This window comes from Pyrgilauda ruficollis, unplaced genomic scaffold (assembly GCF_017590135.1).
Source record: "Pyrgilauda ruficollis isolate IOZ18807 unplaced genomic scaffold, ASM1759013v1 scaffold11, whole genome shotgun sequence".
NCBI classification, from domain to species: Eukaryota; Metazoa; Chordata; class Aves; order Passeriformes; family Passeridae; genus Pyrgilauda; species Pyrgilauda ruficollis.
This window is the reverse complement of record NW_024509210.1, coordinates 11,054,453-11,079,968: the sequence shown is the minus strand read 5'-3', so window position 1 is coordinate 11,079,968 and position 25,516 is coordinate 11,054,453. Positions and strand designations below refer to the sequence as shown.

Sequence of the window (25,516 nt, the reverse complement as noted above, 5' to 3'; positions counted from 1 at the left end):
GTTTGTTACAGTGCTCTCATGTGCTTGATCTAAAGCCCATTACAGTTGGTGGGGTTTGGATTAGGCTGTTTAGAGCTTAAGTGTAGGTTATTCATCACAATTGCATACACCTTGTGAAAATAAAGAATACCTAAGATTATTATTTTTAATAATCTTAATAAAATATTTAATAAATATGTATTTAATACCTTATGAGGTTGTCAATATTTAATGTATGAAACTTCTTTCCTACAGAAGATGTGAATATATATATATAAAAGGATATATGATAGTAACAGACATGGTGTTTGAACTGTATTTTAATGATAGAATTGTAATAGCTTCCTTTGTCAATGTCGCTGGGTGACAAGATGATGCAAATTCTGCATTAAGTCTATGGGTTCTGTGTATATGTGTGTATGTGGGCACACACAAACATACTTAGAGATGAGCGCTTCTCATGTAGCAATAGAAGGTCTGTTAAAGACAAGAAGGCTGTCTATATGTGGATCTCATGAGTGGACAAATTCAAATTTGGGATGTGTGAACCTGCACCAGAAAAAGTCCCTGTAATAATTTTTCAGAATGCTTCTGATGTGAATGTTGCCACTGTCACTGCAGTAAGGTTACTAGCTAAGGTGAAAGGAGTGGCCATCTTGACTGAAAACTGTCCCCATTCCAGTATATTAAACAGCTTCAAAGGTAATACTTCAAATATCTTAAAGTCAAAGAAATGTGTATTTCTTTAAATAAAACCATTACTGTGTGATGGTACCAAGTCAAGAAATTGATACTACAGATTCACGTGCATGACCTGTTGAGTTTTAATACAATGGAGCAGCAGTCTAAAATAGTGAATCAGAATGAGAGCTTAAGTTGCTGATCAAATGGTAATCTGGAGTAATTTGTGTTTTAGGAGTTCAGAACATCTGATAAGGAGAGCACCATACAACAAATATTTGGGTTCATGCCCTTAAATTGTCACATTTGTTGATTGAAAGCAGAGAGTATTCATAGTACTTAAACTTTGATTTCATCTTTACAAAGTAACTTGCCATTTTATGCTTACAAAAAGGAAAGTGGAACTCGATGCAGTTATGTGCAGCCTTCAGGTGTGTTTAGCTTTATGTCTTGTGATTTTTCATTTGTGTAACTTCACAGTGAGTGAAAAAGGCACCTGGGTCTTTATCTGCTGCTGTTCAGTTTCAAGTTTTGAAGCCTGTAACATACAAGCAAATCAAACCTTCTTAGCATTTCAGATATTTGCTAAGCTGAAACAGCATCCTGACTCCAGCATATTGCTAAAATTCTGTATTTACAATATATGGGTTAAGAGTTGGTTGGGAAATGATGAATAGTGTATGCACAGCAGGCAAGTTTCCAATATAATCTTGTTATTTCAGAATTTAATTCCTTTCGGGAGGACAAGGGACTATTTTACATCTTTTCCCATAACAACTGTTTAGCTGTGAATTGCATTATGGCACTAAAATTTCTGATAAATAAGAAGGTTGTTTTTTCCTTGACAGATGTTCTTGTTCTCTGTCTTGTATGCACCTTGCAGTGTCGTGTCAGTTCTGACTGTGTGCTCTAGCACTATCCCAGAGGGGAATGAGCTCTTGCTTTTACTGTGTTCAAAAACTTCTTCACAGAATTGCAGTAGATGATTCTTGTAAAAGGCAGGAGGCATGCACTCTTACAGAATGCTCTGTGCCACTGGTGGTGGGCAAGAAGGAAATCAACTTGCCTTGTTCAGTGTGTGTGTTTCCTGCAGACCTGGCTTGTAGCTGGAGTCGGTGCTGACACTTGTGAAGCAGCTGATTAGCAGCTTGCAAGAGTTGCCTCACTTTGTGGAAGTCACATGTTCCAGAAGCTCTGCTTTTCTGATTTAGTCTCATTAGTTCTAGGAGAACAGTAGGCAAAAAAAGCTGGGAAGTAAATGAAAAATATGTTTACTTCAGAACTGTTTAATTGGCACAGCTGTGCCAGCAGAGTCCTTCAGGCAAGACCTGGTTCTAGGAAAGATACTTGTCTTTGGAACAGACATCTGGAAGCTGCCAAATGCCACTTCTCCTGGAAGCTGCACTCAGCCCCTTAGCAAAGACAGCAATGGTAAGTGTTGTTACACTCAGGCTGCCTGATCCCCTAGCAGTGGGCAAAATGCAACCAGTTTTTTACTAACAGTGTAAGAATCTCTGATATAAGCAGAAATGAAGGACTGCTAAAGGTACTTATCTTCCATGTTAGATCACGGTCTGAGTCTCTCAGTTTTGTAAGCTGTTTAGTTTGTCCATCTGGCAGGGTGGTTGATGGAAACAAACTCCATTTCTTTATCAGCATGGTAAATAGAAAGAATGGGCCTGGCAATTTTCTGTAGTGCTGAGGGTGATCAATTATGCATGTGAATCGATGACAAATCCTCTTTCAGTTACAGCAGTCATCAAGATTTCATGCAGGATACAAGAAAGAAGACAACTGTATCTTGACAAAGGGCAAACATTACAGATATTTGTTAGTTTTTAGTTTATCGTTTGATACAGAATTCCTGCCTGTAAAGCAAATGCTCATGGTGTAGCTGATTCTCATGTAGAGGCTCTCTAACTGCTGTGCTGCCCTGGATTATCACTGTGAAAAAAGAAATAAAATTGCCAGGAAACAGCACAAAAAGACAAACTCCTGTGAAACCCTTCAGGACTCTGGACTAAACAATTCAGTGTTTTTCCTGCAAGATTTCTTCAGGAGTGCTATCTGCACTCCATTAAAGGCTGTGGGCTTGAGTTAGGATCATGATTTGGGGATACTTAGCTAGAAGAGAGTTTTAAGTTATGCTTGCTTTTGTGTTGTAAATGTTTGGGGATTTTTTGCAGAGAGAAAAACTTACTTGTTGATGTAACAAAGAATTCTGCTAAGGCTGGAACTTTCTAAGATGAGGAGTTTTAAATTTGGTTTCCCTTCTTTCTCATCTTGACATTGTATTTGAAATTACTTTGGGGTTTTTTTCTAGCAAATAAAAAATGATCCTTGTGACTCTGTAATTAACTACACCTTCCCCTCCCCTCCTTTTATGGAGTTTTCTTTTCCAGTAGCACAGCCGTGCCAGGACAATGCTAGATGGTGGTGCTGTTCTGCTGCTCAGCAGGTGCTAGGCTGTTCTTGCTGTTCCTCCTCTGCAGTGCCAGCGCTATGTCCAGTTCTCTCAGCTGTTTCAAGAAGCCGCGGTTTGGCAAGATGCAGCGGTGCCTTGACACTTGCTCAATGGCATCCACCACTGTCATGTTCTTGTAAATCATCAGGTAAGCCAAGACCAGTGTGGCAGAGCGGCTGCGGCCCATGGCACAGTGAACCAGCACCTTGCCTGTGGAAACAGAGGGACACCATCAGAGCTGACACTGGGTGATCCTTTCCTCTTGACAGTGAAGGTTTCTGTAGTGCCCCTGCTCTGCTTGGTGTTTGACTACCCTTACCAGCATTCGATAAGCCTCTCTTGCAGCCTCAGTTTTCTCTCGTGTGAAAAATCTTACAGCTGAACACCATCTACAATAGGGCTGATCCATTTAATCCTGCACCAAATATAATTTTATTTGTGGACAAAGCTTGCAGAGAAGGCCTGGGGGCTGCATTGAGTACCATAGGAAACCCTGCTGCAGCTTTGACTTACATGCCTCACAAACAGTGTGTATGTAATTCTGTGTTTGGGAATAATAGCCAAAGCGCAAGGGTGTGGGAGGGTTTGGTGTGTTCTCAGATCATCCTTCCATGACAATAAATGGAATGTATGGGGGGTGCCTTTCTCAGTTCTAACTAGACACAAAAAGTAACCGAATCTGATTTTGTTTTTTTGTTCTGGCAATAATGTCCTTTGAGATCTAGATCACATCACTTGATGCCAGTTTTGGAGGGCAGAGGATAAAAAAGGCCATAGGGATATAACCAGGGGGTGGAAAGAAACCACCCCTTACACTATAGAAAAGCTTCTGTAGAAGTTTCTGGCTGGCACCCTGTTGTGTTGAATGCAAATAATGTTTTACCACCACCATCATCTGAGTGTTCTAATATGATCATCTCCTTGCAGTAGGAGGCTGTCTCATAGCCTGTGAGTGCAGAGTCTTTGCCAAGAGTTTTCACCTCTGAATAAACATGCTACAGTTTAACTCTTGTGACACTGCCTGGCTTAACTTAGGACTTCCAGAGGCAGAAAGTCATTGGCTTTGGATAGTAACAAGGTTGGAAGTCAAAGTGGAGCCTTCCCTGTTAGCAGTATCTGAGGGAGGTGGAGGAAGAGAGCAGTAAGTGGGCTCAGGTCTGATTGACAGGTTTTGAAACACTTCAAAAGATTTCCAGAAATGATTCAAAGCCCTCAAGGGGGTCTCAGAAAAGGCTGAACTGCTGAAGGAAGTAGATTTGAAGCACACTCTCTAACACCCTGCTAAGCAGAATTGCCACAGGAGAAAAAAATAAAAACTGTGCTATCAGGGCCAATAATAGTTTATCTCTGTCAGCTATGCCTAGTGAGAAGTGCTGGGTGCAAAGCCATGACTCCTGCCTGTTAACTCCTTTGCTTCCAGGCACAAGAGGGTGCCTTGGCACAAGTAGCATTGCTGTGTAATGGATGCATCAAGAACTGCCAACACTAAAGGATTAATGGTTACAGTCTGCATCCTAATCCCAGCAGATAGTCTTTGAGGCATCTTGGCAAAATTCCAGTCCTTCTGATAACTAAAAGTGCCTCTTCCTCTCCTGGAAAATGATAATCCATTCTATTATTACTGCAAATATTTGAAGTGGATGAAAAGACGCATTTGTTTAGCCCTTCAGTGCTTCTCTTTAGAGCTTCCCACCTTGTAAATCTGTTGCTGTTGAGGTGATAAAATACATGATGGGACAAGGAACGCTTTGCTTTGTGTGGGTGGCAAATGGAGGAGACCTAGGAGAAAATACCGTTTCTTATTGTGTTAACAAAGGCAAAAAATGACTGTACAATCTTCTGAAATGTCCACTGGTTTGCAGAAAAGGAAGTCTGTCCTTGGCTGTGTATGAATAGTCAAGAGCCAACTGCCTGTTACAGCAGAACACTGACACTCTTCTGCAGAGCCACGTCCCTTCTGTACTATTTTGTAGTCTCTTCCATTCTAATATAAGGACACTCTGAACCCTCATTCCCCAAAAGGGAGTCTGCTCTTGCAGTCTTGGGTTCTGACCACTTTTATCTTCAAGGTGTGCCAGAATATGCAGTATCAGTGCACAGAGACAGAGGTCTGCTGAGTGGTGAGATCTCTGAAATACTTTGTTCACTTGACTTGGGGTTTGTGTTTCTTGAAAATTTGTGTAGATGCAAATTCTACTTTTCCAGAATCATTTGGACCAAGAATGTTGAGGTCTTTGGTCAAAAGCCTCAGGTCTTTGTAATTTTCTCATATGTTTCTTCCCACTTAGCTTTCTTTAAAATCTCTGTCTGTCTTTAGTGTATTTTCCCCAGACATTTTAATGTGAAGCGAAAATGCCATTCCCCTCTATACTACATTTTGAAAAAACTAAAATTTCAAGGGAATGAGTATTAAATCTGTAGCTTAGTAGGAAACCTAAAAAAATTCTTAAAAGAATGTCTTCCTTTCATGTTATACAGGCCTCACTGGTAAAAAATTTTAGCTGTTCTATGGTCTGAATTGCATGTTTTGGGAAAGCTTTATGCCCAGCTGAATGACAGCATGCATAATTGTGACTCATTAGAGTTTGTCTCTAAATCTTACTCTTATAACTGTTCTTATGTCCATCAGCCCATGCTTAAACCCTACAAATATTATTCTGATCAGGGAGTTTCTTCATCATCATGAACATTTTAAATGTTAAGTCAGAATTAGGACTGTTTTGACAGCATCCAAATTGCCAAGCTTTCTGGTCTGTTTCAGAGGGCCTTCTTCATTAGAATGACAACTTGTTTCAACAGCACTGACTATTGAGCATCTTCCCAGCAAAAATCATTATCTGAAGACATCTATTCAATGAATCTGATCATTTGGCTGAAGGTCATATCCCAGATACAGCCAGAACATGATACAGCCAGAGTAAATTCATTAACACATGGTCACACAAGCTGAGGATTTTTCCTTTCTCCCCCTTTCCCCTCTCTGCATTTGCTCAGTTCTAATACAAAGCAGCAAAGCAATGCAAAGGTGTTACTGATCAGAAATATTTTAGCACCACACACTGAAATCCCATGTCATTACCACTGGAGACAGGTACTTGGTTACTGTTCAGGAATCTGGATGCTCTTTGTCAGTCAGGAAGGTGCACAAAATATAGCCTGTTCATTTGGCACTTGAAATGCAGAACACCTTTCTGCACTAGATGTGCATTCACAAATAACACATTTATGTTGCTGGAGGAGAGCACTAGGTACCTCTAGTCTTTTCTTCCATTGGAGGCATCAGTCCACACTTTAGTCTAGCTTCTGGAGTCATTCTATTCTGTGAATGTGTATTGGAAAGTTCTTGTCATGCTTTAAACTTCAGTGTCTTCCTGGGCCATGCATAGTGTCTTCACACATGTCTCTGGCTGGGATAAGAGGTGTACATAATACATTTTACTTTTCCCTCTGAGAAAGCTAAGAGCTTGCTCTTTTTCTTCATGAGTGTTACAGTAGGTCTTAATCAGAAAAGATCCTAGCTAACTTGTTTAAAAGCCATTTGAATGTGGCAGAAATTACTACAGCTACAGAAATCACTGCCATTTATAGCATCTACTTGAGTGCAGATACTTTTGTTTGATTTGTTTTGTTTGTTCACCCTGTTGGTCTTCAATTTGGCTTTGTGTTCCGGCTGGTGTGGGCTGGTGCTTGCTACTGTCTCAGGACTTCCTGGACTTTGATGTGGTTTTGAAACAAAAAGGTTAATATCCCTCCCATCTCATCCTTTCCCCCTACAATATTTATTGGGAAGCAAGGCTTTTTTTCTTGCCCTTGCTGCTTCCCTTGTGCTTGTTTCTTTACCTCAGTGCAGCAGACTGAAGTCTTACGGGAACAGGAGGGTGGTGGGAATGAGGAATTCTGCATTTCTTATTCCAGCTACTCCAGTCTGACACTGACCTCTGGCCTCCAGCCACAGCTAGACATGGGTGTGTGCTAGTTATCCTCTCCTTTCCAAAGACAGTGCTTCAGACACATTTTTTAAAATGCTGGGTATCTTTCTTCAGAAGCAAGTAAGCTCCTGCAACAGTTTCTCCTGCTATTAGGACTTTGATTTTTAAAACTGATCTGCTTTCAAAGTTTTCTCCTGAGCAAGGGAAGGGACTGTTGTGTGGACTGTACTTGTTGAAAGGGTAAAATTGTAAAGACCTGGCTGGCTATTGGAAGCAAGTCAGGTCGTAACTGCCTGCAGCTGATCTAGACAGCCAAGAACAGAAACTTGATATGTGACCCTCTGATATTAAGGTCTCTGTAGGTCAGCAGGAAAGTTTTAAGTTTCTCAACTGGTTTCTGGTAAAATATCCTGCTGAGATTTTTTTTTAAAAGTATGTGAGGGGAAGGAGTAGGAGTAATATTGAAAGTCAGTGTGAGGCCTAGGCTGTAGCACTTCACATCAGTGTAAAGCTTTCTGATAGAACACTGCTGGAGATCAGCAAATAATGAATTGTAGTAATCAAGCTGAGAAATTACAAACACTTTAATGAAACGTTTCTAGTTTACTGCTCTCAGAGCTATATCAGTTCCCTGCTGCTTTGAAGATAGCAGAGAAATACATGTTACAGGTTGGGGTAGATCTGATGGTCAGGTAGGAGGGGTGGTCTCTCTAGAGAGAATCTAATGGTGCAAAGCATGAAGCTGTGGAATGATGGCATGGAATGTCTGAGACCACTTGTGTTCTACTCCCACCACTATGCAACTAATATTCATTAAACCTGTCTTGATAGGGACTAATTAGGAAAAGGTGGGAAAGACAGCATGTTCATGGCACCTAGGCAATTTCCAGTTGTCTGATGTGTTTTTGAAGGAATCAAAACCACAAAAAAATCTGTCAGGCGGGACCCCTTGATACAAGCTGTGATGAGAACTTTCACAAAAGTGCTTGGGGTGGTATTAGTGAGAAGGTCCCTAAATACATCACTGCCTTCTCTTAAACCAGTTCCCTACTACTAGTTTTATTGTCTCTGTTAAATGTATTGGACTTGTTTCATTCCTGCAAGGTTGAATGCCATGGAACTATGCTTTTAATTAGTTGTGGTAAATATTGTACCGGTTTGAACCATTTTCAGCACCCTCCTTACTTCTTTCATCCTGAAGTGCATTATCAATGAATTTGGAAGCCGAATAAAAGAACTGGCTGAGGTTGAAAGTGGGGAGATCATCTGCTTCCACGCCATGGTACTCCACGGTCATGCTGTTGTAATACTGCGGTCCCGTGTCCACGTTGCGCTGCCCGTGGGCCGCGTTGAGGATGTGGGTGAATCCCGCCTTCTCCAGGCTGTAGCGATCCAGTGCGGTTTTTCTGGCAAAACAAGAGCTGTCATGTAACTCAAGAAGCTTCTTCAAGACTACAAAAAAAACCCTTAAGAAAACCTCTGATTTGGTATGTTCTAAATGTTATTGAAACTGATAATGCTTTAACAATGCATAATTTACCATTTTAAGGATCTTAAGATATTGTCATTCTGTTTGAAGCTGTCATGCTTTTTGGAGTTCCTAATTATCTCCCCCAGGTCCTTAGAGCATGTTGAACATGGATTTACTTTCTCCTTACCTTTGCACATAGGCAATACTGGCTTCAATCCATCTTGTACAAGAAGAAACTTGAGATACAGAAAGAAATAGAAGGAATTAGCTAAAGTCAGAAAAGGAAATCAGTGGCAGAACTTGAAATAGGACCCATGAATGCTGTTCTCCTCTTCTGTCCTATCAAATGATATTGCAGAAGTTACTGAGTTTTTCTCCATTTCTATAAAAAATAAATAAAATTTTAAAATCCCATCCCTGTGTGAATATAACTTCCTATCACAACTCCATTTTACTGTCTTGTTTGGTCAAACCAGTGGTCTAAAGCAAAAAGAACTATATAAGGAAATTGGATATTAGCATTCAGAGGAAGCTGGTATTCATATATTTAGCCAAAGGTTCTCATTTGTTCTTGTCCTCTCTTCCCTTGGACAAAGGAAGTCAGAGAAGAGAGGAAAGCTTAGATTTGTACATTCAATACCCACTGTAGGTGCTTGCTTTAGGATAAAATTCCTAAAAAATGTAGAGTTCACGGCCAGGCATGTAAAAACCTTTTTTCTTCCATTCCAGAAAGCTTTTATTTTAGGAAAATTTTGTTCTGAAAAAGCTGTCAAGTTGCATTAGTGCCTAGGAAAACTACAAAGCTTTTTACCAAAAAAAAAAAAAAAGGCATAACCTTAATTCTGTTAATATATTTTCACATAACTACTGCATGATGTAAAAAAGCTTTTTCCAAACAAAAGCACCTCTCTCCATGAATGTTTCCTGAACACTTCCACATGTAAATGTAGCTGCTGTCACAGAGGACATGGTGGTGGGCTACCTGCTGTGTTTCATAATTCTAGTGGTGACAGCCCACAATAGCTTGAAGTTGACTGCCTTTCCAAGCTCTAAGTCAAAACCCCCCTCTGAGCAGTCAAGGATCTAATGATTAGAGCACTTAACTGGGATATGGATACTGAAGGTTTTACCTATGCTTGCTCTTACTTAAATTAAGCCCATGATCATTGGCTGTTCTGAGTAAATATTGCCCTGCAGAAATTCCTGTCTGGTCAGGAATGATAACGTCTTGACAGTACTGGTTTTTTTTGCCATGAAATAATGCCACACATCTCTTGTACAATCATGTAAAAGTTAAATAAAAGCTTCTCTTAGTGTGGTGATGCCTACCTAATAAGTTTAGTAGACCCTGGAGCACAGAGAAGCAGCAGTATCCTCCTGCTAATGTTGTAAGTTGCCACTTTCACCTCATGTTAAATAATGCTTACTCCTTCCTTTTGTGTTCCTATAGCAGTGATTGACTGAGGAAGACTTTCTTTCTTCTCCCTCCTTTTAGGAGGTTTTGTGCCTTAGGATTCCCTGTATGTACACATTGCCAGCAAAGACACTTCAGCTCTATACTGAAAGGATGGAGAGTACTTAAAATAAAACAGGTTAAATGTCCTGGCTGAAGTGGTGCAGTGAATAACTACTGCTCTTCATTTTGATGTCCTTGAGGTGAGCTACAGTTCCTGCTTTCAAATTAAGCTTGTCTTGGTTTTACCTCCCTGATGCTGGAATAGAGAAAAGGTGGTTTTCATTCATCAGACTTGGCCCGAAGCATGTATCCTACAATCCATGCAAGACTGAGGGCTTCAGGTCAGAGACCCAGGCACAAGGAGAACCCTTGCAAGTGGAGAACTACATGCTGAGGAGGAAGTAGGACTGCAGAGTAGCTGGGGTCAGTAGAAAACCCAAGTTTTTGATGGACTGTACATACTGTCACATTTTGGCTTCTGGAAGCACTGCTCAGGTTAATAAATAGCATTAGAATTAAATTATGAAGTTGTTCTGAGCAAGGACAATGTCAAACAATAGGTTACAGCCATTAACATTTGACACTTGTTTTTATATGAAATCAAATTTTCCTGTTTCCTTGATTGGAAATTGCCTTTTGACACAGTAGATGCAACTAATGCATTTTTCTGACAGTCACACAGTCTTGTTCTGTTTCCTACGACCTGATTTTGCAATGTTGGGTGGCCTCAGTTTTCAAGCAGGTATTCAGAAAGAAGGTATACTGTCTTTGAGTAACTTGCATAAGCAGTCAGCTCAGCCTGGCCAAGGTCCTCTGAACTTCCCCTTCCATCTCCCAGTCTTGCCTGTAGCTGAATTCTGTGAATTTGAGGCCCAGGATGGAATTAATCCTCCTCCTTTTTATTTAATCGGTTTAATCACTTTGCATCACAAATGCATTAGCAGTTGTTTTGCCCTTGACCTGTGGGAAGTTGGGAATATGCACATTGTTACTCTGTTTGCTCCGTTTGTTTCCCAACTCCAACTTGGGCTGGAAATAGACTCAGAAGCAGCAATGTATCAACCTTGAATGGTGTTGCAAAAATTAATTATAAATGCTCAGATGTAACTATATCATCTTCTGAGAAATAACTTTTTTTTTTTTTTTTTTTTTTTTTTTAAAGCAAATTACACGTGTACCAAGGAATTTATGCTCTGTTTTCCTCAATGCTTGGGCTAGGCTGACTTTAAAATGTTATCTGCTTTTTAATTATGCTTGATAGGCAGACTGATTTGGCAATATCCTTTGGACTGAATAGAACCTTACCCAATGGAATTGTTTTCTTTATTATACGGATGTATATTTTCTTTTTTCTACTGACATTGCTAATCTGAAAAACTACCAGAAAATGAATGCTCAGTGCTGAGCACTCAAATCTGTTAAGTTCTCCACATTTTCAGTGCAATAGCTATCATTCAAAATGTGTGTAGGTGTTGTAGAACCTGTTCGTGGAAGCAAGACCTAAAATACTTGCCCTAAGTGGAGCAGGGTCAGTGCAGGTCCTGTGGCCACGTGGCTTTTGCATCTGCAGGCAAGGTAGTGCACACAGTCTGTAAAGGTCAGGCACCTTTCTTACAGCAGATACCCTGGACACTTTCATCTATGGAAAGCTTTTTCTAAAGTTTCTAATATTGTTGTGTGGAGACATGAAGAAACAGTTGTTGTGTAATAGAAAATAGGGTTCACTGGACTGCAAGAGGTGCTTGCCTTGGGCTTCAGAATCTGTATCTTGTGAAGAAAGCTGAAGTGACACTTAGTCTTTTTCAAGGGCAAGAATGCTTGGTTTCAAACCTAATATGGAGATTAGAAAGTACTTTAGCTCCTTCATCTTTCTCTCTGTCCCCCCTGTCTTGTACTTGATAATTATATTTTCATAAGAGATTTCGCTACTGTTCTTTGAAAATTTTTCCTTTTTTTTTTCCTTGTAAAATCTTTCCCCAAAATCTAGGCCAAGAGCCCAGCTGGACCACCACTTGTCATACTGGCTCAGGTTTACTTGCTTTTTACTTCCTGTCAGCCAGTACTTTGTATTTTGATCATAAACATGACCTGGCAGAGCGAGCCTGTGCTGAGACTGACACTGCTGTAGTGTAGCAGTTAAACCTAGGGTCAGGCTGGCTTTGCAGCAGCTTGCTGGCCAGTTAGCAGAGCAAGAAACAGCCTGGTAGGGCCCCAGGTTTGGGACCTGTGTGCCTGTAAATGGAAATGTTACTGTGCCCCTCAACATGTTTGCTTGGACTGCCCGTAGCCAGCAGTGAGCTCTGGCTTTGTGGGAAGGACTGATTGCTTTCCATCCTCAGCTGAGTCTGCAGTGTCAATGCTGTTGTGAAAGCACCCCTCTGTACACTGTAACCAGAGCCTGTGGGGTTTGCTGTGTTTCATCATGCATGATCCTTCTGATTACACCCCAAGGACAGGGGAATGCTCTTGGCCTTCCTTGCAGTTTTTACCATGCCTGAGGTATCAATACTGTAGAGGAAAGAGAGAAATAAATCAGGCATAAATATCTGTGAATATCTGATTGGTTGAGGTTACTAATAGCATAGGATTGTTCAGGACTATATGAATCATTACCTTATTGGAGGATTTATGACTCCATTTCTAATTCAATTTTGACTAGAAAAGGCATCAGGTTTTTTTTTTCCTTGCAGTTTGCTCACTATCAGAGTGTAATAGTCAAGCTAAGAATGTTCTTCTTTTCCCCTCTTTGGGTGCTGCTGTTTCCTATTAAATTGTGATTAATTCTTCCATTTTTGTGATTATGGTTGAATTGTAAAGAGGAGTTTGCTACAAATGCCAGTGTAGGTGAAGCTGTAAGCACTTGGCTACTCTTGCAATTGTTTTCATTTTGTATATCTCCACCATCTGTGCTATTAGCACTTGATTTCCTTTTACATGGTGCAGCTGTGGTCTCCAGTGTCTGCCTGGAATGTGTTCCCATGCAAGGAAGGTGAAGTGTGGCAGTGGGAGATAACAATGAAAATTTCAGTGTAATTCAGTTTAGTAAGAGATGCCTGTGCCGATTAGTCCTATGTAAAAGCTCATCAGCTCTTCAGTTCAGAGCACATAAACTTATGCTAAAAGTTAAGCATACCTAGAAGTCCTTTTCTCTATGTTAAGCAAAAGCTCAGTGCTTTGCTGGATGTGACCCTGCATTTACTGTAGGGCAGATGGACTCATAAACATGTTTTTAAAGTTCTGAGGCAAGGGGGAGTACTTTGATGTGGGAATCCCACCTCAGTGGTGAAAACTGGACATAAAATCACTTTCACATATGGATATATTGATACTGACAGACTCACCAAAAGGGGAAACTGACCCAGACAAAAGTGTCATCCATTTTCAGATGGTTCCCAAAAGACTGTTTACTTATCTTGGGTTCTGCAAGGGCAAGTAGAGGGCCTGTCTGAGACTTTATCTGTGCCTGCTGTCAGTTTTAGGGCTAAGTTTCATAGGATTGATAGAAAGTGCTGCAGCAAACTCTGTGTTCTTCGGGAAGAAACAATGTGTAAGTAGTTACAGCATGAAAAAGAATGCTTTCTTTCAGGTTGCTGTCTCCACTGTACCAAATCCCCTCTCTCTTTTCAAAAATACTGTCATAACAAGCTTTAGTCCCAGCTGCTTTTGTTAGAATGTTGCCCAAATCAATGGAATTGGAAGAGAGGGGAAAAGAACTTGCAGGCACGGCAGCCTGCACCTTCACACACAGTATTAAGTATACTGAAAGCAGCTAACAAAGGGAAGATAAGTGGCTCATGAGAAAAACATAAGTACACCTAAAGGAAGGGAAGTAATCCTCCAAAATACCTCAGGACGTGTGGGCAGAACAACTCCCTCTCCAGGTAAGTTAGCACTTTACAGCTGGTACTGCTCAACCAGATGACTGGTGTGCTTATCAACTTTAAGTAGAGCCAAGTCTCTTAAACTTCATGCAAAGGTTGTGCAATGCAAACATGTTTCAGTATAGACTGTTAAAGCCACAGATTGACATGACCCAGATTGACAAAACACCAGGAAATCTGAGGCAACATGTTACTAGGAGAGGAATCGCCTCTCTCGAACTTTTCCATTTTCTTAGCGCTAAAGGCAAGCTTGATGCAGGATGATAATTTACCAGATGGTCAGTGTCAGAAAGAAGCTTGCTGAATATAGGCAATATTGACACTTTCTTAAGAAAATCTGGCAGTTCTCCCTCCTGAGGAGAGATGTTGAGAATTTCCAATAATACTGACCCAATTTTCCTTGGTAACTCTAGCACTGAGGGAGTCTGGAGATAGTGTAGCATTGTATCCCCTTTTCCTTCTGAGGTGTTGCTCCATTTCTCTGGGTACCTCCTGCTCAGTGCGCATTAAAAGAATTTTTAGGTACTACTGAAAACACTGAGCGGGGTCATCAGAATATGGGGTAGAAAAGATTCGTATTTCATTTTCCTCTAGCCCGAAATGGTGGATGTAGTTTTTGTAAGTGATACAACCTAGACAGAGGAAATAGCTCTCTGCTTTCTGTACAGCAAAGGCATCAAGCACTCATGCTGTCGTCAGTCAGTTCTTGGTCTTGGCTTCAGTCACTCATCAAATGTTAGAAATCACTGATAAACAGAGATGTTATATGGAGAAGTGTTACTTGTCTTGGAAACCATTGGAGCATTGAGGTTTACTGTCCAGTGTTAAAGATCTGATTTTCTGGATTGTTAAACTGCTGTGACAATTGGCAGGTTCTCATTCTACTCAAGTTAAAACTCTGTCCTCAAGAGTGTTGTTATAATCTAAATCTGTATTTGCTTCTATTTTTATATGATTAATACTGATGTAGATGCTACGAGTTGGTAATGCTAAACGGTGGGAGGTAGCTGTCTTCTAGCCTGAGTCCCATCTGTTTTATTCTAGGTTAGTGTAAATTGTCTTTTTACTTAGTCACTTGGAAAAAGCCATGCTGTATTGCTTCTCTGCAGAAAGGTAAGAGGAGAGAATGAGTTTTAGTTATGCATATATTTCATGTTTAGTTATTTATCTTAATTATCATGCACTCCAAATTGTGGGTTTGGGTTACTCATCTTCCTTACCTGCATCAGTTCTGAAGACCATGAGTCATGGCAAGGCACAGGCACAGACCATAGCTTTTGTGAATTGCAAGCTCGGTTCAGCTGCATACCCAGAAATTTTTTCATACTTAACTTGTAAAGAATTACATTTCAGAAGACTTCTTTTTTTGTGGGAGTAGTTTGAGAACATGGCAAGACCTGAAATTGTGATCAGGTCTTAAATCCTAAGGAGATCTAGTGCATGTTTAAGAGGAAAACAAATTGGGAGGCCTCTGTTTTCAGCTGAAATATTCTTTGAACTTCAGAAATGTGGAAGCCTAAACATCATCTCAGGTAATAAGGCCATAACTGAAGAGCTTCAAGAAGAAACTGCAAGATGAGTAACTGGCAGAGACTTTCCATGTGATCCCAGTGAACCAAGGTTTGGAATTTGCCAGTAAAACTGCCTGTGCAAGCAGCCAGGTGGCCAGTGAAACAAAGGAGAAAGACAAGGCTGCTTTCTACCCCTTTAGAGGACTTCTAAATATGAGGAGGATACATGCAAACACTAATCCTAGTAGCAACTGAATCAAAACCTTGGCCAAGAGTGTTTTATTCCTGTTGCTGGGCTGTGTCATACAAATTCCAGTATCTGGTCTTTAAAAGCCCTTGGAACTTGCTGGGGGAAAATTTCAATTGGAGCTGAACACAGCATGTTATATTTTGAGGCTTTGATTATTCTGGGTCTGACAGGCTCATAGAGATTTCATTGCCTCTGGGCAACATCTGCAGTGAAGCCTCGTAACAAAGGGATGGAGTGGCCTCACAGGGCTCCTTGATAGCCTGGGTTGCATTAGAAGGAAGATGTGGTTACGTAGTCAGGGTAATTAATTAGCATTTCCATAAGCAGTCACAAGTCCTGTTAACCTTGTAAATGCAGGAGGCAGGAATGAAGCACAGATGTGGAGACTCTGAAGAAAAACTGCATTTGTGTGTTCATTTGATTTTGTTGATGAGTTCCACCAAATTCTTTCAACATCAACCTTAATTTAGCACGGATAAAGATGCAAATGCACCCAACATCTGTTCATGGCTTGTGGCATCTCTTTGGCCACCAGTTCTAAAGCAAGATCTTAAAACAATACAAAATCCCTGCCACACTGAGGGGGTAAGCTGTTGGTCAGGAGTAAGATATGGAGCTGGCTCCAGGAAAGATATCAGAGTCCGTGGACTTTGCTTATTTCAAAGCAAATTTTAGTCAGGGTAGTGAAAGCCTGCATCTTGCATGCAGACCAGTTCTCCTCTCAGATTTTCTGCCATGTCAAATTTGCCCTTGCCTGGATAACAATAGTTGTGCTCTTTTGGGGAGTCCCATTTTCTGGTGAAGTTTCATTTCTGTTCCCCCCAACCTGCTCCTCATTTGTTTTTCCTTCTCCATTGGTTTTCTCATTCTTTTGTCTTGTCATGGTGGCAACTTGTTTTCCCTTGAAGCACCACTGGTTTCCTCTTGACTTAAGACCAGTCCTCAGCAGAAACACACTGCCCAGCCTGACAGGTTATAGCTCTAGGTACCTCTCAAGAAGTTGGTAATTTTGTTCCTCTGGTTAGTTTGTATGAAGTGCTAGGTGTGTGGTGTATTCAGAGTCATGCCTTCTAGCTTTTACTAAATTACAAGGTGTAAGAAGCCACTGCTGCAGGAAGATTACAGGAAAGAGTCAGTGACTGCCGTCCTGGGCTGAGAGACTGACGTCTTGTCTGGTTACATCCCTTTGCTCAGCAGGCACAGCTATAGCTTCATCACAGAGATTGGAGGAAAATTATTCTAACAGCTTCATTCAGAATAATTCTGATGGCGATTCTAAACAAGGAAGTATGAAATAAATGCCAGAAGAGGCTGTTCTTTATGATAAATCTTGAGTTAGAGATATCTAACAGGAGGGGCAGGGCAGGATGTGGAGAGAAAAACTCAACCCCCTTTTCTTCCTGAATCATTTGGATAGGCTGTTCCCATGGTTTAATTTTTTATCCCACAGAACACACACACACACATACTCTCTCCCCCATCCCTGTCTCTAAAAGTGGGAGCCTTGGCTTGGTACAAGACCACAATTCTTGTGTCTTTCTGTTGCCTCTGGCGCCACAGAAGTAATTGGTGGATGATATTAGGAGTCTTGTAACTTTCAAAGCTGTATATCTTTCCTCTTTATAAGCTGGCAACAAATGAATTTTAGGACCTTTTAAAAAGTTATTGAGAACTTTGGAGCCACTGGGGCTCCTACTTGTGTCTTTCTTTGACAGTGATGTCATGTTAGTGCAGGGTGTAGAGGAAAATGGGAATTGGACCAATAATGCCAAAGGGGTAAGAAAAGCTCTCTTGCTCTGCTCAGGGCTTGGGCTGGGGGATTTTCTGATGGCATGTCTCTTGCTGCAGCAGTCTTCTCTGCTTCTTGGAATAGACTGCTTCTAGTTTAGTCCTGTGCTCAGCAGGATTAAGTCTGTTTTGTGGGTTTGTTTTTTTCCAGATCACACTTGGTGTGATCAGTGAGACACATCTCTGCAGCTTTGCCTTCCTCAGGGTTCTGTTTGCTTTAATCTCTTGAGCAATTTGGAAATGCAGAGTGTTCTGTGTCCACAAGCACAGGCTTGGAAATGCAGAAATACTACTGCAGGGTGAGCTGTCCCTTCAGTCACTTTTCAAGAATACGTTTTAGGCCTAAACCAACCTAAGGTGAGGCAAACACATCCAGGCCATGCTCTGTAACAGTGGAACAATTTTCACTCAGAGATAAATAACAAATTGCTCCTTGAAACTAACCATTTAAAAATAGATCATGACGAGCTTCAACCTCTGCAGGTTGAACTGGTGCCACAACCAGCTACTCTGCACTTCCTCTGTGCTTTCCTGAAGCAGCAGTAAGAGTCAGGGCCATGCCAGGCTCTGACATCTGTCAGTGGTTTCAAACACTTTGCTCTGTCAGTGAGCTGTGTTTAGAAGAGCTGGGTCATCCCCTGTGTAGAGGAGATATACCAGGTACACTTATCTGTTACACAGGGGATACTGTGTACACTTACTCATCTCCTATGTAGAGGTTGGGCCAGACTTCATTGACGTGAGTGTACTTTGGGCAGCCCTTCCACAAGAGCCTCTCCAGTTCAAATGCCCCTGGGGTACAATTGTCCTCATCAGGATCTACTTTGACTGCTGTATATGCATTTTTCTTCCCAGCATTCCAGCTTCCTGACGACATCTTGTCCATGAAGTAGCGCTCTCAGGATGTGCAAGAAACTGGAATGCAACCAAAACAGAATGTTAACCCAAGGAAGCACAAAGTAAGTGACTCCTGCTCCAGCTGTGGGATCCTGGGAGCAGCACTGACCAGGTGTGATTGAGCATTGTTCAAGACAGATGTACCAGTTCTGTGGCAAACACAGACTTGCACCTGCATTTTTGCCTTCCCAGAGTGAGGTGAGGAATATGTTGTTGGATGAGCTCACCAGCAAAGGAAACAAAAACTCAAAGGTTTGTGATTATTGAAGTTCAGTCTCTGGATTTTGTTTTCTGAAAAATCCACTGGCAAGAATTTAGTAGGTCTAACAGCCTAGGGATCTAAAGCACCTAGGGGAACTGAGTGCAAATTTAAGTTGCTGGGGCTTTTATCATTAATGAAGACCCACCTAAAGGCTCATCCTTCATGAGTTTCAGCAACACAGGGAGAGGAAACACGTCTACGTGTCTGTTCAGGTGAATGTTGCATGTACTGTTGTACTCTCTTCTACTCTTCTTTTTCCAATGTTGCCAGCTGCAGATTCCCTGTTTGCTGCATCTCCCTGTGGGCTCTGTTTTTATTTTTTCTTCTGGACTCTCTGGTGTCTCAGAGTAGCAGTTGGTCATGTCTCATTCCCTTGAAGGGAGAAATTGAACCTTGTGGTTCTGTAAGAGACTTGTTACAAGATGTGGAGTTGGGCTTGATCTTATGAAGTGTCCAAGTAGAGCCTGCCAAAAAAATCCACCTTTCTTGCAGGCAATGAATCCTGTAGTTGCTCCCAAATTTTTTTTTTTTTTTTGTGTTGGCTGCAGAACGTTTGTGTCCTTTTAATTCCAAAAATCTGGCTAATGCTTTCATGTGGCTATTGTAGAGCTGAAAGCAGGATGTCCATTTTTCACTGACATCCCATGTGCCCATGGGGTTTGTTTGCTCAGTTTGGGCTCTTTTGTGCCTGTCATGTTCTGTTTCTCTATAAAGCTTGAAAAAGCCAAATGATTGCTGTTTTCCTACTCCAAAGCTGTGTAAGATTGTGGAGTCTGTTTTTGATTGGCAAGTGTACACCTTTGTTCAAAAATTGGCTTGCTTTCACTGGCAAGGGGATCTATCTTTCAGCCAAGCTTCTTAAAACATCATGATGATGTTTAGCTAAGTGGTCCTCTCTTGAGATTTTTAAAGGGCTCTGAGAATTCCAGCTTGTAGTAAATTTACCTTGCGCTTGTCTTGCATGTTTATGTGTAGTACCAAATCCCATCTATCTGCCCCAGTAGCCATGCCCTAAGAGAGCCTTTTTCCTTACTGTGCCAGAATTATGCTAATTCTACATGCAGACTCAGCAGCGTAGATAATGTTTGTCAGAGATACAAATCTAAGTCAGTCTGACTTTGGGAGTGATTAGGCTGTTATCTAGAAATTGATGAGAACTGCTATTTGTCTAGTAAGGAATTATAACTGAGAGCCTGTTGCCTTGATGCTGAAGGACTGACTACTTTTATTCATGGCTCCATAACATTGGATGGAAGAAAGGAAGAAGAGAAAGCAATGTAATCAGTAATCACAGTTGGTGGCCACAGTGCATTGATTTGTTACACCTCAGAACAGGGCAATTACATCTGCAAATGATCGTTCGTGGTACTGGAACACCAGCTCAGTTTGAAGCTTGGTTAACACTCTGAAAGCTCGACCACTGCTGAGAAATCCTTGTTTCTGTCTGTCCTGGGAAGCCACACGCTCCCTGAACTTTCAAGTACGCTATGTTCTTTTATGCCTTGCCAATGTTATCTGCTGCAGGGATTTTTAAATTGAATTAGAGCACAGGAAAGCATCAGTTGAAATTCCTCTAATAAATCGTGTATTTCAGTTTTGACTCTAGACTATGTAAGAAGTAACAGAGTTTAACTAGGAGGAGGGAAAAGGGGGCAAAAGGGCTGCTTTGCTATTTCAACTCTGGAAATAATTGCCATGAAGCATTTGGTTGGGGGCAGAAGGGCTTGCATCTTCCCAGGAATCAAAGATGCCTAACCCCATCTCGTATTAGTTGTTCTACATACACCAAACAGAGCTCCAGGAAGACTATTCCCTACGCCAGCCCTCTTGGAATAAAAAGTGAAAAGGAGATAGGTTTTTTTTGTGTGGTTGTTCTTAATACTGTTGTGGGTATAAGGGATGAATGTTTAGCACAAACCCAGGCAGGGAAAGCTCAGATCTCTCTGGCAGACTTGTCTGGAGAGGAGACCATCTCTTGCACAGCGTTCACCCAGTGCAGTCAGATGGCAGCCAGATTACAGGGTTACCTCTGCACAGGCTTGTTGGAGCAGGCTCCCACCCCTTGTGGTGCTCCATGTGGGCTATAGATGAGTTAGTGCAGGCTGAATGATGTACCAGTGCTGTGCTAGCTTGGCAGTCACTTCATGGCACTGCACTGTGTTGGGGACACACACCTTAGATCACAGAGTAGCCTGAGTTGGAAGGGACCCACAAGAGTCATTGTAAGTGAATGGCCCACATGCAGATTGTGAACCTGGCATTATTAGCACCTTGCTCTGACCAGCTGAGTTAATCCCAGGGTCATGTGGAAGCTCTCTGGTGTAGGGACTGTCCTTATGTCCTTTGCATAAAGAACTCTACACCCTGCTTGCTCCTGGAAATGCTGCTTCAGGACAGCCTTTTTATTTCATGGGGGAAGGATGAAAAGTTAGCTGGCTTGGAACTGCCCTTGTCCCAGAGGGTTCTCCCCAGCAGGAAGGTCTGAGCCTAGCTTCAGGGCATACTGAGGCACAGAGCCCGGTATCTGGGGCCAGGAGTTCCCTCCCAGTGAGGCAGGGCAGTTTGTAGCTCATCCCACCCTTTCCCTGTGCCCAGAACACAGCTTCCCTCTCATTCTGCTGGCCTGTGCCAAGGGCAGGCTGTGTGAGCTGGTGAGACCTTCCTGTTCCCTCTCTGTGGCACCTGTGGTGGCTGGTCAGAGCTGGGTGTGGGGCACCTCGGTGGGGCCCCAGAGGTGCTGAAGCCTGTGGGATTGTGCCTGCTGAGCCTGGCATCCCACAGGTTCTGCCCTCATTCCAGCCTGTGCACACCACACTGAACTGCCAGGGCTCCCCACTTCTGCTGTCATGGACTTAAGGGTATTATCAGAACAAGGATGATAAAAATCCAGCCATCTGCATTTTTATACCCTAATCTTTCTCTTCATAAATAAGACCAAAGTGCATGTTATCTAATAAATTTTATTTGTTAATCACTTGGATGGCTGGAATATTTGTCCCCCATGGGTTATATGTATATAAATGAAAATATTGTTAGTGATTTCACAAAATGGTAATTCAGAATAATGGAGAGTTAATCCTCTTTTCATTAGTGAGCCACTTCAGGACATACACTGTGGCAAATTACACTGCATTTTAAGTCATTCTCAAGTGCTGTGCACTAGAAAAAAAAACATTAAACTAGTTTTGCATTGATAGAAGTAATTGTGTGGCTAATTTGGATAAGCAGCATGCATTAGGCATAGCAAAGGAATCTCTTCTTTATGTTCACTATCTACTCTACAGCTGCCAGATGGAATTTCTTATACAGCTCTTTAGCTTTTTAATTTTGTTTTTAACAAAACAGGGAGGAAGGAAATAAAGTGCAAGGAAAAAAAAGAAAAATCTGCCAGTCTATCTGTTTAATTCAGACCATGACAGAGCATACAGTCTAGTGGCTGGAGCACTAATATGGCAGTGAAAGATTTGCCTTCTGCACCATGTTTGGAGTCCCTTGAACCACTCAAATTAACCCAAAATTTCCAGTAAGGCCCTGTGAAATCACAAAATATAGCGGCCCATTTTCAAATCTGTTCAATTGAAGGAAGGTCCTGTCCCACCACAAAATTTGTAGGAATGAGTTAGTGCTTTTGGAAATGTCAGTAATGAGCTCTAGAGTTTGGTATTCCCATAGACGGGGGAGGAAAACTGAGCTTTTTATCTAGAGGTGAACACCAGAGCCTTGGTGGTGCTGTGTACATTCCTAATGCTGGTTTTCCATGTGTAGTAGAAGTTTCTGAGTACTTTGAGAGTGAAAGCTGTAAGTCATTAGCTACATAACAAAATACTATGTTTCTTAATATTTTCTGCTCAACGTGCTGTGCAAGCCCTAGTGCCGTGTATAAAGATGCCAAACAATTTGGCAAGATTTATGCCTGGGAGTTAAGATCCAAGTCAGCTGTAGAGACTTAAAAGGAAAAAAATCAGGTATGCACAGCCAAAGACTGCATTTGCCTTGTTCCTGTGCAAGGGCCTATATATCCTTTCCTTTTCTGCACCCCTCCCTGGCACAGGGGGTTCCTCCATCACTGCTGTGGTCCCCACCATAGGTACTCTGGCTGCCAACTTGTAGCTGTATTTGTGTGCCTGAAGCTTCAGTAAACTCAGAGCCCAGTAGCACTGGCATAAATATGCAATGAGAGAGACTAAACAAGTAAAAACTGGGAAGAAAAATGAAGAGAAGACAATTTTCCTTACTCTTTCCTTTAGAAGTATTAGCTGTTCTGTCATGCAGGGCACAGGGTTTCCTTGCCTTAATGCCCACTTCAGCCCATATTTGTACAGCAGAATAGTTTAATTCTTTGCCATCCATGTGTCCTGCTCTTGGAAGTTCTCCCAGCTCTTATGACATTGATCACTTGTGCCAGTGGTGATTTTGATGCTGGCTTTATTAAATTGGTGTGCACATGTGAACAAGCCTTGGTTTTGTACTCAGAGTTGTCTAAAAGCAACTTCTCCCTGAAAATACCAGGTGATCACAAATTCACCTGGTTTAGCTGGGAACGGAAAGTTTTTAGCATTTAGCAAACACCTAAATATACAACTTGTTTGTAAATGTGGAGGCAGATTTTAATCATACTCCTGTTCTGATGCTTTTAGATTTTGCTTCCTACCTGTTGTCAGCTCTGAAAAAGGAGTGGAACTGTGATATCATCAGAAGTTTTTTCCCAAGATGCCAAAGGAAGAAAACTACCTATCAGCGCTGAGCCTTTCACGAGGATTCTACAAAAGTAACAACATATCTACTGGTCTTTATACCCACCTCCGTGCAATAGGAGATAAACACAGTGCCCTTGAAATTAATTGGTAGTTTGACCCTCAAAACTGGGGACTAAAGTAGTTAATCTACTGCCATGAACACTAAATCCAGCAGAAGACCAAAAAAGAGGAAAAAAAACCCCAAAACTGTAATTTTGATTGAGAAATCATTTCTGTGTATAAAGAGCTTGTTACTAAGAAATTACTCCATTTTCTTTTCTGATCTTGGATACAGGGCAGACTTATTTGAATGTTTTTATTTATCAGGCAGAATTTAACACCATTGAAGCTGTTGGATTTCTATTCTCCTGGGAGTAAAAACTGAGACTTTGCTTTACAGACAACTGCAAAACTAATGGTTTTATTTTTATTTACTTTCTTCTTTCAGTTTAATAACCACCTTAGGTAAGAACTCATGGAGGAACAAGGTTTGTAACAAGTGTGTACAAGAGGGAAGGACCCAAGAGAAGGATGGAGAATACCACTTCTATACTTCCAAAAAATGTGCAGAAGACTTGAATCTAGTTTAGTAACCAGTCTTCACATAAGCACTTGCTCAGTGCTAAAGGCAGGAAAAAAAAATCAGATCTAATGACTGAGAATCTACAGAAACAGTGAGGGAGGATCTACTCATCAAGTTCTTGAATTTTTAAGAAATGTTCTGTTCTTCCATTTCCAGCCCACATGCCAGACGCATACCTCCCTTCAGGGTGAAAAAGTGCTTGCCCTTTTTGAGTATGACTAAGCAGAGGGCTGTTTTATAAACTGGAAAGTTCTTGCAGAAGCCAATGCACATGTCTGGAGCACAGTGTTTGCACTTGGGAGGAGGATAAACAGTGCTTTGGTTTCTAAGCTTTTTGTAACTCAAAGTATATCAGTTGAGCTGAGAGCTGGTCAGCTGCAGTGACAAAAGCTTGCTCTGTCAGATGATTTAATGAAATGCATTGAGAATGGTGCTCCCTGATATGCCACTCCATGCTGTTTTGCTCAGACTTGGAAGGCTGCAGCAGCCATGAAGAGCTGTGTGCTTCCCCTGTAAGTTCACACTTGTTGCACCCCAGGGTACTGCAATGAACTGTGGCACTGCAAAGGCTCCTTGGGTGGGGTTATGTCTTGTTTTGTTTTGTTGGGGCTTTTTTCCCTAACACTAGGACAAAAAGGTTACTTTTTTACAAATACTTCTTGTGATGGAGAATTCTTTCAAAAATTTTTTTTCTAAAAGACTCCAAAAAGAATGTACCAAATTCCAAAAGTGGATTTGCAGGATACTTAAGCAAAAAGTATAATCCTGTATTCCCTAGTCCTGTTCAAGTCTTCACCAAAATTCATGTACTTCAGTTGCTTTATTTTAGCCCTGCATTCTCATGCTTAAAGCATTCAAGGACTATAAAATAGTTCATCTATTGCAGTCATCTTTAAACAGCTTAAAACCAGAATAATTGTAGCCTCTGTGCAATTATTTCCCAGAACCTCCTGCTGTGAATATTCAAAACTAACCAGTTATTTCAATGATTTTCTAAGCCACATATGACTTTTTAAAAACTTATTTTTGCTCTCATTCTTTATTGTTGACTGGACTGGTTAATTGAAAACAGATTAAGCTGAGATTTTATTAAATATTATTAGAGTGTCCAAAGAAACTTAAAACACAGCATCATCTGAGAGATTTTTAATTCAATTAGAAAAGCTAGATTTGGCTGGAGGGTGGAGCAATTATTGAAGAATAAGCAAAATATTCTGGGACAGATGTTAAAGTCTTTAAAAATTGCATTTTAATTCCCTAACTTTTACATTGAAATTATCTCTAAGATAATTACACTTTCTGCACCTAATTTCCTAATTTATAAAGTGATTTCTGTAACACAAGTTTGGGTTTCTAAAATTTCTAAAATTATATATTATACTTTCAAAACCTTTTAAAGACTGTAATAATTTATTTTTTTTTCTCTGCAACAAGCTAATGAAATTAATAGTTACCTTGGCAAGTTTTCCAGTTCTCAGTCCTCTCCCTGCTTTACTAAACCAAGGTACAAAAGGAAGGAAAAAGGAGCAGAAGTACAGCAGGAAAAGCATATTGCTTAGCCTTACCTGTAAGCTTAGGTGGGTGCTGTAAGTAACTGGGTCCTGTGAAGTGCAGCAGAATGACAAAAG

At 41.1% G+C, this 25,516-nt stretch overlaps 1 protein-coding gene and 1 long non-coding RNA gene across 2 annotated transcripts; one reads left to right on the top strand and one right to left on the bottom strand.

The window, feature by feature from the left end:
- Positions 1–284: 284 nt before the first annotated feature.
- DUSP29 (dual specificity phosphatase 29) lies at positions 285–25,516 on the bottom strand. The gene is made up of 4 exons (XM_041473733.1): positions 25,454–25,516; positions 18,112–18,325; positions 8,239–8,459; positions 285–3,334 (listed from the first exon to the last, which is right to left on the bottom strand). The coding sequence occupies exons 2-4, from the start codon at positions 18,294–18,296 to the stop codon at positions 3,087–3,089; spliced, it is 654 nt and encodes a 217-aa protein (XP_041329667.1). The 5' UTR covers positions 18,297–18,325; positions 25,454–25,516; the 3' UTR covers positions 285–3,086.
- LOC121356875 lies at positions 3,194–23,330 on the top strand. Its single transcript, XR_005955645.1, has 3 exons — positions 3,194–3,272; positions 18,266–18,369; positions 23,207–23,330. It is a non-coding gene; the product is annotated as an uncharacterized LOC121356875 (long non-coding RNA).